The 13,090-nt window shown below is 35.1% G+C and overlaps 2 protein-coding genes and 1 non-coding gene across 3 annotated transcripts in view; all 3 read right to left on the bottom strand.

The window, feature by feature from the left end:
- LOC149087379 (phosphoserine aminotransferase) overlaps positions 1-13,090 on the bottom strand; it is a 34,533-nt gene that overhangs the window by 13,337 nt on the left and 8,106 nt on the right. The window lies entirely within an intron of this gene.
- LOC149087380 (uncharacterized) lies at positions 3,015-11,933 on the bottom strand. Its single transcript, XM_089231459.1, has 3 exons — positions 11,321-11,933; positions 5,699-5,866; positions 3,015-3,449 (listed from the first exon to the last, which is right to left on the bottom strand). The coding sequence occupies exons 1-3, from the start codon at positions 11,549-11,551 to the stop codon at positions 3,087-3,089; spliced, it is 762 nt and encodes a 253-aa protein (XP_089087585.1). The 5' UTR covers positions 11,552-11,933; the 3' UTR covers positions 3,015-3,086.
- Positions 7,465-7,536, bottom strand: TRNAA-GGC (transfer RNA alanine (anticodon GGC)). The gene has a single exon. It is a non-coding gene; the product is annotated as a tRNA-Ala (tRNA).

Genomic DNA, 13,090 nt, shown 5'->3' with positions numbered 1-13,090 from the left:
AATTTTGTTCTCAGATTTAAAAAAAAAAAAATAGAAATAACACAGTCAAACCCTGCTATAACAAATCCCAAGAAACGAAAAATTTGGTTCACTGCATACAATCTAACAAGAGAATAGTCCATGTTGTGGAGCCAAAAATCTCTTTTGTTATATGCTGGGTTTCACTGTAGTCAATACTCCGAAGAAGAAGAAAAAATACCCTACAATTACATTGCAATGAGTAAAATGCTGTCATAAAAGAGGAAAAATTCAATCACAACCAATGATTATCCTACATTTAAAAGAGAGACTTTCGCTAAATGACTTTATAATTTGGCCTATAGCGTTTCAGAATCACAAACGAAACATATTCATATGAGTGAAGTATACAGGGTGATTGTGCTTATTTCCCCTCACTGCATTTCCTGGCAAACCATTAATCCCAGAGACATACTTTCAGTTAGAAAAATTATCCAAATAATGTAATGTGTAGAACTTAGATATGTCATGTATATTGCAGAGGGTTGTTCAGTTATTAAAATATAAAAATAAACATTGTATATGAGCACCCTGTCCTCAAAAACCCAATAAAAAGTTGTTGCCCTGTCCTCCCTGAGGCCTTACACATTTCCAAGTACAATACTCATAGAGATACTTGAATTTAACAACCAGAGGTAATTTGGGAAAGAACAGCAAAACTAATATACAATGCTTCTTCCCTTTATTTATGCTGTTCTTTCTGCCTGCCTCCCCCAGTTGCGGCCCTGTGTATGTAAATAAATCAAAACCTACTTAAAAAAAGCATACAATATAAAAATAAATGCAAAAAAGGCAAAATAATGAAAGCAAAACACATCAAGCAGCTCTTAGGAACCTATTCAGCCCACCGTAGAGTCTGATAAATTTCTATTTTATGGAATAAAGAAGCAACACCATGCTCTGTGATGTATTTAAGATTGCTTAGAAGTCAATCCACATTTTTTCTTGGGTGCATATTTATATTTTCAATGAATGTTTTAGAATCTGATATGGAATTTGTGAACATAAAAACCTCTTCCTTGAGATGTCTAGTTATTATTACATCTGATAATGTTAAACAAATTTTTGACCTCAGGTAAATTTAAACATTTTGTTGAATGAGGTTGAACTTATTGATTTTTTTTGAAAAATGTTATAAGCAGGATCTTTTGCATTTCATGCAAGTATTTTAAAATATATATCTTAGTTTGTGAACAGCATAATCACGTGATTTTATGAATATCATTATACCAGAGTTTTACTGCATGCTCATGTACATAGCGTGCCACAATAGACTGACAGTTTTCAAAATAGGAGAGCAAGAAAACGGTGACAGACATTAAAGTCATACATGCAGAATATAAATGCGCAAAGTCAGGAAATTTAGTTACGTCATTCATATTGCAAGGGGTTATATAATTATTAAAATTAAAAAATTAACTATTTACATAGACACCCTATGCTCAGAAACCAATTAGAAAGTTGTTGCCCTGTCTCTCCTGACACCAACAAATTACATCCCATGTGTCTAAGTGCAATATTCGCTGAGATAATCGAATTCATAAACTGGAGGAAAGTTGGGAAATAAGTGTCGTCCATTTGTTTTTATTGTTCTTGCCCTCTAAGTACATAAGCTCTTTGCTCTTTCTTTCTTTCCTATGCCTCTTTCTCCTCTCACTCTTCACTCCCTTCTGGAGGGGGAAAAAGTTATAGAAAGAAAAGATACTTCTCTAGGTGTGATGTGATTTTGAATTAAAACTTGTGTTTTGGAAAAATAAAGATGATGCAAAATGAGTTTTTCTTATAATAATGTATTTTTCCATGTGAAAAAAAATTTGTGATCCAAATATTTATCAAAATATTTGTAAATACAGTCACTCATTTAAACTGTTACATATATAGGAACATAATTTAAGATGTATTCATCAAACAAATTAAGTAAAATTACAATTTTTTTCTGGAAACTTAATGAATTTTAATTGGATCGATCAAGTCAATTAACTCAACTAAAATTTTTCAACTCTGATTAACAATTGATCTTTTTTACCGACCCGGTTAATTGGACCAGATCTAGTATTTATATTAAAGTTCATTACCTGCAGAGTCTGGGACGACCACCAATGGACAGAACCTTCATTTCCCACTCAGCTCCACTGGTTGGAAATTGTCATACGGCGATATATGACTGGAGTTGGTGTGCGGTAAAGTAGTATTTATATCAGTGTGATTATTTTTTCACTTCAATCACAACCATGACAAGGAGGAATTTATAAATTTAGCTGCTGCTGTAGTTTGAATTTACACCAAGGAAAGAAAAGCTGAAAACGAAATTGCAGAAAAGATGGCTTTCAGCTGGAAACAAATTGACTTGTCTATAAATTTGGCTCAGCAACTCTCGCTCCAGCCTTACGATTAGCAAAATTACAACAAATGGATGAGATGACATACAATGCGATGGGCTGCTCCAACTATTCTTCGGTACTTAGCAAGTAGATGTACCATGAGGAACCGAAATTCCCTACGGTAGGGGTCCTCAAACTGTGCTTTGCCACCTTCATCAGGAGCACCTCTGATCAATATCAGAGGTGCTCCTGACAATATCAGAGCTTTGTCTGCATTGGTCAGGGAGGGAGCACTGTGGGTGGAAGAAGTTTGAGAACCCCTGCCCTACAGCTATTTCCACCTACACATAACCAGCATTACACAAAAACAAACTTCTCTCTCTCTCTCTCATGTCAGATTCACTACACATACTCACACATTCCAGCATGTGCCAATTTGTCAGAAGTTCCACAGAGGGATATGGACGAAGTGCATGTGCCATTCACTAACTGTAGTGGCTATTTCCACCCCAGGCTTTAGGGCAGATAATACCCGACACCTGTCAAGCGATTTTGCATTGTTTCCAAGATTACACATGAAGGTAGGTACACAATGAAAATAATTTCTGCAGTAACTTATGAACAAAGGTTTATTTGAACGTAAGTGGTAAAAAAATAATAATACACATGAAATAAGGTTTTTTTGCACAAATGTTCATAATTATTCTCTGTCAGCATCCACTGATTCGAGGGCTGTATGTTAAGCCATTATGGGAACTTGGTTTGTAGTGGATGGTGGTCGGGGTCTGTCACGATCTTGGAGGAAATGTTAAGAGATTGCATCTCACCTAAGAAAAGTGCATCATTTATCATTTTTTGGCAATAAGGCACCATTGATGTTGGGAGAGATCGCAGTTTCTCGGCAACATATTCCCCAAATGCATCGTGTTCCTGCCTGGTTCTTACAACAGATGGGGTGCGGACGGAGGCTATAGGTTGTTCCATTCGTTTTGCTATTTTTTCTAAAACTTGGCGAACTTCTGATTGGGGTCGTTTGAAACTTGTTGACAATGTGGACGAGGAAGAATGTTGGCTACTTCGGCTTGTGGTGTCAACAAACGAATCGTGCATCTGAAAAAATAAAATAATAAAGTCAATCAACAAAAAAATTCAAAATGTTCAAATTCAAAACTCTTCAAAACAGGAATATATAATCATATTGTGCATGTGTAAGTTAACATTGCGCAGATAAGTTATTAATTTATTTCATTTTTTGCAGATGCCTAACACCAGATTAAGATTATTTTACCTCCAGGAAATGGATCGCACTCTTGTAATGAATTCGGAAGTTTCAAGAAGAGAATAAAGACTAAAAAAAGGCAGAATTACTTTTCGTACTCTCCAAGCTTTGCCCCACACGTGAGTGGTAAAGGAAAAACCAAAACATATCTATCCCAAGAGGCATAGGACGTCAGAAAAGCATGAAGTTTAATAAGGTAATGTGTACCACTCATACAGAGTTGTTTTCGATTTCTCAAAAACTTGATTTTTGGAATTTTTTCCTCCTTAAACTGACAATTCAATTATAAGCAGTCTCACTCAATTGTACTCATGGCTTGCCTTAATACCGACCATAAGTCTATCTGATTTGTGGATGAAGTGGATTTTTTCGTTAACCCTTTAAGCGGGTTTTAAAATTTTCCTGATCCGCATTGTAACTGTCACAGTGGAAATCACTAAACCTTCTAGACATTGCCACCTATTTCCAAGAAGAATCTTTGGCTTTCCCCCAACACCAAAAACAATAATGAAGAGAAAAACTCTACCGTTTTCTGCTACTTATGTTGTAGGCATAATATTAACCTACCTTGAATGGAAAGGAAAAACATAGTCTCCCTCCTCCTGTTGTCAGTAGCGCACAGATTTTTATGGCCTAAAGATGAAGCATTGTTGCTGATTGGTTTAAAAACCAGACATTCTAGGTTTTTTTCAACCTATCATTTAATAACAGTATTAAATATATTTGACACAAATTTTTTCTTTCATTACTTATTACTTGTTTATGTTCCAGTTTCTAAGAAGTCGCTAATCTGTCACTAATTTTTTCCTCAATTGATTTTTTTTTCAGTTTTGCTAGAACAAATTTTCATTTGTTAAGGAAATGTCCTTCTCCTGGCTGTCCGCAGTCTATTTTTAAAATTTTAAAATGATAACTTTCTATCCTAAAACAAAAAAATATATTTTTAGTAATACCGGTATATTTTCATATTTCATCTTTTTTACAATTGTAAATATTTTTTTACCATAGCCAAATGAAAAAATTTTCCCCCACCCTTTTTTTTGCATTTGTAACATTTGAAAAACTTTGGTTCAAATCCTACAACACTAGCTGCCACGTACCAAATTTTATATTGAGAAGGTTAAGAAGAACGTAGCCATCTCTTGACCACCTTTTAAATTAATTAAAATTGTAAATTTATTCACAAATTAGATTTATTCAGGAAAAAGAGGGAGAGTGTTTTATTGAATGTCTTTCTCCTGCCTAATTGTTTTTTAGAAATATATAACTGAAAATTAGTTTCACTTCACCATAGGTGTTTCAGTTTAGAGACATCTACTATTTCTGAAAAAGCACATGTTTTCAACATGCTTAGTTGTTATCTGTGTTCCAAAATATGTAAAAATGTCTTTCTCCTAGTATTAGGTTACCAGAAGAAAGGTTTGATCATAAGTTATGATGGGAAAAAGTCAATAAAATCCAAATTTCTTGCAATATCAAGCTACTGTAATGTTTCATATACTTTGCTTTGAGAATGCAACTTGTGCTCTAGCAAAATGGAGACAAATTAGAAATTGGTTGTCCCCCATAAAATTGACAAAAAAAAAAGAGCAATAAACACAAATAAAAAAATTTGATTGACAAAAAATTGATCAGAGTATCGGTGCTTGTCCAAGTTGAAAATGAGCTACCAAAATAGATGGGACATGTTGTGATTGTCAAGCATAAATATCAAGTTATGTGCTGAAACAGGCAAAATGCTTCGTCGGATTTGCTACCTCTTAACATAGTTAAATTAAATTAATTTTTTTCATCTTGAATTTTAAAAAAACTCCATTACTGACTATATATTATTTACTAGAAGGTAAAGAGGTGTCCCTAAGCATTGTTTTGGATTTTTTGGTTGGTTTTATTTTATAACTTTTTTTTATATTTTTTTGTCCTATTTCGTGAGAATTGACCCACATATAGATAGATGTACATTAACTAAAAAAAATGAGAGAAAAGATTCTCTTGATGAGGTAAAATAAGAAAAACAAAAAATTTATGTCGATGTGAGAAAAATAAAAAAAAAATTGCATGAAAATATTGTAGTAATTACCTCTTCCTCCTCAGAATACATTTCTTGTAATACTTGTGAATCCGTCTTCCAATTTGGTGAAGGAACATACTCATCTTGATCTTGCAGAAAATTTAGGTAGCTAAAATACCACAGTTTCGGCACGTGGACACTGTCAGGGTCTGATCCATTGCTCAGTGAAGCTTTCACCTAGAAATGACACAATATAAAACCCTATTGAGAGATTTATGACAGGTAAATAATTATTAATGGGGATGTACATAAGAGTTTACTTTTTAGCGGCAAATAAACCAATAAATTGCTTACTATTATTATATTACAAGATTACATCAGCAAAATCAGTCGACATTTATAACAAAAAATGTTTCATAGTTCAATAATGAAAACTCAAGGTGGTATCTTTTACGAGCTGTGTAACACGTAATAAAAAGGGTCTACTGAAACAATGATTTAAAATAAAGAATCTAAACTAATACTTTTAATTTTAAATTATATTGTTCTTTAAAATTTATCATTGGAGCATGTATCATGGAATCCTCTACCACCTCATCAGCCATTTTCTGACTGCTTATGACTAAAATACTGTATGCATTAATTTTACACTAATCATTCTATGCAATATTAGGTCTGGTCTAATTAATTGATCGACTGTTAATCACACTTAAATATTTTAAGTGAGTTAACTGACTCGATCAATTCTATTAAAATTTGCGAAAAATGTTTGTAATTCTACTCTGTTTGTTTAACGAAACGGATTAGCTGTCTTGATTTAATGTACCTGTATGGGTCATTCTCACGAAATTAGCCTAAATTGTGTCTACAACAGTTTGCATTAAATGTATCGAACACAGAACTCTTTTTTTAGCCTGCTTGCTTCGTGATAATTATACTCAGAAAGAAATTGAAAAATAGGAGCAAATTTCGGGAAACAACACAATGTCAGAAATTTTGTACTCGTTATTTGTCGACATTGGCGACTTGACACTCATTATTTGGCGAATTGACACTCGTTATTTGGCGACATTGGCGAATTGACACTCGTTGTTTGGCGACTTGACGCTCGTTATAAGGCGAAGTTGACAAATTAGCATTAGTAATTTGGCGGACTAGCTCTTTTACTCGCGGAATGCAAATTTTTTTCACGGAACATCGGGAGTTGACGCGATGACCATCGACCACAGTAATTTCTGCTACCTGCAGTGTGTGTGACAAACTTTTTTTTTTCTTTCTTTCTTTTCTTTTTTTTTTTTTAAATAGAAACCGCCTCACGTTTGAGCTTTAAAATTGGACTAGAATATACTGTATCATCTTCAGCAGCACAATTACGGACATAACCGGGGTTTCACGATGAGAAGCCAGATGAGGGACCAATAATTTAAATAAAGGGGCCATAGTTATCCCAATCCAATTTCCAGGGACAAGATGGAGTACGGGAACTTACCGGAAAAATCCGAAAACCGACTCAAAAAAAAAAAAATCCGTGTCTTTTTCTCTAATTTCGTAAATTTTTCTGGACTTCCGGAAACTCTTTCAAAGAGAGATCGGATGGATTATCGGTTCGACATGTTTGTTCTAATAAAAGCCTGTCTCTTTTGGGGTAAAGTTTATCAAAAATTAAAATTGAAATTTAATATTTTTGGATTTAAAATTTTCGTTCGAATGAAAAAAAATATATGACATGAATGTCGCTCTCCACTTGTTAATACAAGATATACAGAAGACTGGATGTTGTGAAGATATTTATTATTTGAGATGTTAATTTTTTAAGGAAGGAAAAAACTCATCTCTGCCTCTACCGGGAGTCGAACCCGGGTCCCTCGATTGCCGGACGAGTGCTCTGACCACTAAGCTATAGAGGAGATAGAGATTTTCCTTCGCTAGAGCGTGAAAAGCACACACATGGTCAGTTCGCGAGATTTTTTCCCAAGACAGTACTGTACTAGTATGGATTATCTGTATGTGGACTATTTTATGAATTTTATAATGCTGGGTAACAAATCAAAAGTTGTAATTTCTGAACCGCTCTACATCTTTTTCAGTGGTCAAACTACTTTCCAAGGTCACGAGATAGAAGGATCACTGTTTGACACTGTTTTTTCAATTTTACTCCTCCAAATTTCGTAGAGGACTGAAAATACTCCTTCAAATTTCAAGTTTTTTTTTTAGTTTTTTCTGTTTTCCGTAATGAAATGCCGTTCTTTTTTTCAAACATGCCCATTAAAATTTTAGAAAGTGAAATTACTCTTCAAAATTATTTTTTCGGATAATTCTGAGCGCGACTATGGAAAATTGGAGGAGGGGAAGTGGTGCTGAAATACGGAGGAATAAAAACGTGCTTTCTCGGGAAGAATCGTTTCGCAGCACGCGGGAACAAAATTTTTTGGCGTCCTTTTCCGAAAGTCCGGGAATTTGACTCGCCCATTAGGTCTGGTCTTTTTTTCGGCCATTTAGATTGAAAAAAATACCCATCTAGTCATTTTTTCACAAGTTATTTTTTGTAGTCTTTTTTTTAAAAAAAATTGCTGTCTCGTGAAATTACGGGAATATCCCGGGAAATTCGGGACGAATGGTCATCTGAATAATGATTAAAATTAATTCTGCTTGTTTAAGCCTGTTTTCTAGTTGTTTTCGATTTTGAAATTTTGCAAATTTTTGACTGTTGGCAACACTGATAAAAGTATTTCAAGGAGTTACTAAGCACACAAAATGAAAAATCACAAATAAGCGCTATTTGGCGAGCAGAAAAATACGAAAATTGAAGCAGGATGGCAATTTTGGCGGTGTTCCCAGCACTGGTAGTAGCACCATTTTCTGGCAGGAAAATTATATTTATAGAACTTAGCTAACTCCTATTTTTATTTCAATTTCTTTGATAGAAAAACAAAACAATTTTCTTTTACAGTTTCCTTCAGCGTAATCAGAAGCGGGTGAGGCCACTCAGTGGAGTCCGACCAATCAGGTGCCGTTACCAGAGGCGTTTTTATGGTTTTGCCGTCAGTGGGCCACCCGGATTTTGCCGCCCTTCTTCCATCCTAGTCTAATTTTCTTGACTACTCTTTCCTCGAATTCACCAACCAGTGCTATAACGCGCTTGCCCATATGGCACCGGTAGTTACCTGTTTTAGCTTTCTTTCTTTCAAACCGAGCACAACTCAGGGCTATCACCATCTTTGGACGATTTACTACCTTACCTATCAGCTGCGCCGGTCGTTGGCAGACGGCCCAGCGCGACCCAACCCGCAAGGGTAAAAGGCTTAAATTCCTGGAGGGACAGAACCTGGGCCGTGACTGGTTTGTCGGTCGTTGGCAGACCTGCTCCTACCCGCTATATATTTATATATATACCTGGAATTCCCATAAAGAAATCTTCCCCCCCCCGACACCCCTCTCTTCTTTTTTTCCCCGTTTTTTCAGGGACCTCTTTTCAGCATCAAGTACAGTAGAGAACTTGGATAATTCGAAGTTTGAAGAAAAAAATCATGATTATATTATATCAACAAATTTAGTTTGGAAAAATTTCTACAAGAAGTCAGACGCCCTTCTCGACCAAGTTTTTAAACAACAAAATCTTGAAAGACAAATAAAAGTTTGAATATTCGGTTTTTCTTTATTATTTCTGTGGTAATTTAATGCCCATTTTGATGTTGTTCAGCTGGAGTGCATCGAGAACGATCGGCATCACATGATACCGATCATGTTGTTCAACCTACATGAGAACAAATGGTATCATTCAAAATCTCAATCTTTTCATCGTCATTAAGCGTACGGGAAGTATCGGAAGTTCAGATCGTAGTGCGTTAATGAAAGTATATTTCCTTGTTACTACAAGCATGATAACCAAAATTCGGCTTCCGGAACAGTTTCGTAAAGGATGATCATGAACTGTTTCCGTAAATCAGGCTTCGAACATTGTCAAGAAATTCTGCATTGATGCTGTTGCTAGAGTAGAGTGGAATAATGTAACACAGTGGTTCTCAAACTTTTGTCAACCCAACAACTCATGATTCATCTGTGGTTCCCCAGAATAATTTAGTGGATATTTTCACTCATAAAACAATCACTTCAAAACATATAAACGCACCCAAATCAATATCCAGCTCACCACGACGCCCCTGACAAAGGATGGTGACGTACACTTTGAGAAACACTGATGTATCAGCTAAGATCAATTATTATAATTAAAAATTACTAAAATTTGGGAAACAGTATCCTTAAAATTAAAAAAAAATAATATATAATTATTATTGTATGTAAATGTTGGTGGTTAAGTCCTTCTACAGGTTCAGAATAGATTAATTGGATAATTCGGGCTTTTTTCCAGGGACTTTGGACTTCGAATTAACCAAGATCGAGTGTACTACTGGTGACGGTAACTCGTGGGAAATTTCCTTTATTCGTGGGGGGGGGGGGGGGGGAAATGGCCAAAATTTTTCCACATGGGAAATTTCTGAGCGTTTGTGAGAAATTTGGAGAGATCATCAAACAAAAGAATTTTTTTTGAAAAAATATAGCTATATAAATGCAGAGTGCAATGCTTTTCAATGTAAAATTCGATGCTCCGATGGCAAAATGTTATTCACTTTGCCCAAAAAAATTAGTTGCTCGCATTCCGGAGTCTCGTTGATTAAAATTTTTGAATGTGGCAAAATTACATCTTTCTCTTTCAGTTTATAAGAAAACAAAGGAGGCAAATTGTAATAAGTCAAAAAAAACCACAGTATCGCATATTGGCAAACAATTATTTACAAATTCACCATCGTGAAATTTAAAAAAAAGTGACATAATATAACATTTTGCCATCTGAGCACAGAATTCTTAATTACGTATTTTAACCAATAGATGGCAGCATATTTTTCGGAATGGGGGGGGTGGAATTTATTCAAAAAAGATAAATTTTCTTGAAAAGAGAGGAGGTTATTATATTATTATTGAGAGAGAAAGAGCACTACTCATCACATCAACCTCAGCAAGATGGATTCCAGGGTAGGGGGAAAAGTCATGACTAAAACTGTATTAAAAAGAGCAACTTTTTAATACATCTTGGTAATGGCTTTTTTTTAGCAACAGCTGGGAGGATTTTAAGGAGTTTTAAGGGTCCTTTTTTTAAAACGTAAATGAAAATTAATGACTTCTTTAAGCAGTTTTTAAGCACTGTACCAGCCCTGTCCGGGTATTGACAAAATATGTTCAACATATTGAATTGCTTCAAACGGGAAGCCCGCCTGATTCTTTTTTATCTTTTCACTCATATTTGATCACATTTTGCGAGTATATGCGTGTGAAATGAATAAGATATATTTTTATAGCATCAGAGAGAGTTAATATTATATAGTTATGAAAAATACAAGACAACAACAGGCAAAGTGCTCAACGAGGTGGCTGAGAAAAATGATGCCCATAGCAAATATGGATGTCATATATTTCAAAAATACAACCAACTCCCAATTAAAAATGCAATTATAAGAACTAAAAAAATATATGTACAAGATAAAATATTATCCAATGCCCATAAAAATATTTATGGTTGTCTTATATTAGAGTCAGTCGATTAATCGATTGAAAATTTTTGATTAACCTGTTAAAAATTTTAATCAATTCCCAGCCCTAGAATAGATTAATTAATTTAATAAAAAAATCACTTACCTTTCTCAGTTCTTTATTATACGACCCTCGGATGGAGGAGAGCTTCTTCTGGACTGTTTCCCGGCTGGCATGGGGGTCCTTGGTTTTGAATGTGTCCAGTATATCGTCGAGGGCACGATTCCTTTTGACTTTATCACGATAGTCTCCATGACTCACTTGCCACAGACATGGATGCCAACGATATTTTTCGATTATATCGAGGATAAAATCACGCCCGTTTGTAGAGGCCATCCTTTCCGACTCGATGTCAAGGTTTCAAACTGGAAGGATTTTTTGGACCGTTCGGATCGGGGGAGTGCGCAACATACACGGCTAGACCCCGGCGGGTTTTTCCACTCTATTTGGTGAGAGGATTTCCCACGCACGGTACTGCAGAGCATTGGCTCGGCGTCGCGGGTTTTGGATGTCGAAAATCCAGCCGGGCCTGTCGATCCACGCCAATGCATTCGGCTTCCCACCATCGAGCTTATGTTACTGGAGGGCGGATTTTAAGGAGCCAACATGACGGCAGTAACGTGGAATACAGGGATGCCGCGTGACCTGTCTGGTTCGCGCCAGGCAATTTCCTCATTGAAATATATACTGTGTTGTCTCTATAAATATATTTGTCTTAAGATTATCTACGTCTTGAATTATCTTTTATTAATTCTGGAATTATCTTTTTCATTACTTCTGAAATAATGTATTTTATTAATGCTGAAATTATTGCTCTCATTAATGGTGAAATTATTTATTTTCTTAATGCTGAAATTATTATTTTTTCTCTCATTACTTCTCGAATAATTTCTCTCATTAATACTACAATTATCCTTATTTAATTATGGAATTATATCTTTCATTAATGTTGAAATTATCTCTTTCATTAGTGCTGAAATTATCTATCATTAATGCTGAAATTATCTCTTTCATTAATGCTGAAATTATCTCTTTCATTAATGCTGAAATTATCTCTCTCATGCATTTCAGAAGCTTTTCTTTCATTAGTTCTGGAACTATTTTTTCCATTAATTCTATAATTACCTCTTTCAATAATTCTATAATTATCTGTTTCATTAATGCTGAAATTAAAACTGTTTCCTTTATTTTTTTAAACTCCACCAAACTCCTGTGGATGCCATAAGAAAATAACGGACATTGCGTCGACATTAAACACGTCACGTGATCTGCTGACGAATGGTGTTCAGGACACCGTTCTCAGTATAGCCTCTTGAATTAGATATACCTTCAAACTCGCCTCAGTTCCCAGCACTGCCAAGGCGGAGAGACCACTGACGTCATTCTCCCTCCCTGTAATACTAGCTTCATGCTTTTCCCACTTATAGTTTTACCCCCACACAGGCGCAAATCTAAGGGAGGAGGGTCATCGCCACTCTCCCAGACAACATGCGATAATTCATGAAATTTTCGGAACTTCTGTATGATAATATTGCATGAAAATGAATGGCATGTTGTGCTCAATACCATATATTTTCTATTTTCATGATGCATACTGGTGTAAATTTTACAAGTCATGTAATACTGGTTTCTATGTTTTTATTCCGACATTTTTGACGCGCGTAGCAAGAAAACGATCGCGCTGCGACTCCTGCTATCACCTATAAAAATAACAAACTAATATTGTGTCATGATTCTTAAATTAAAATTGGTTGCATGTTTTAAACCGGTGTGCAGCGTGAAAATAAATATTAGATGGTATAGATGATATCATGTTTTTTATTTTTATAATGCTACATATTGTGCAAGTTTCACGCTCGTTAATACCGGTTACTA

This window comes from Pholcus phalangioides, unplaced genomic scaffold, assembly GCF_987345545.1.
Source record: "Pholcus phalangioides strain wild (caught in Gottingen) unplaced genomic scaffold, Ppha-v1.0 ptg000004l_1, whole genome shotgun sequence".
Classification (NCBI taxonomy): domain Eukaryota; kingdom Metazoa; phylum Arthropoda; class Arachnida; order Araneae; family Pholcidae; genus Pholcus; species Pholcus phalangioides.
The sequence above is the reverse complement of the archived record's forward strand: the minus strand, read 5'-3'. Positions and strand labels throughout refer to the sequence as shown.

Excerpts from the sequence above, each read along its gene's own strand:
- LOC149087380 (XM_089231459.1), bottom strand. The coding sequence starts at position 11,551 with ATGGCCTCTACAAACGGGCGTGATTTTATCCTCGATATAATCGAAAAA. Across the intron at positions 5,867-11,320 it reads ATAATAAAGAACTGAGAAAG|GTGAAAGCTTCACTGAGCAA; the intron begins GTAAGTGATTTT and ends TGTCATTTCTAG. Across the intron at positions 3,450-5,698 it reads TGTATTCTGAGGAGGAAGAG|ATGCACGATTCGTTTGTTGA; the intron begins GTAATTACTACA and ends TTATTTTTTCAG.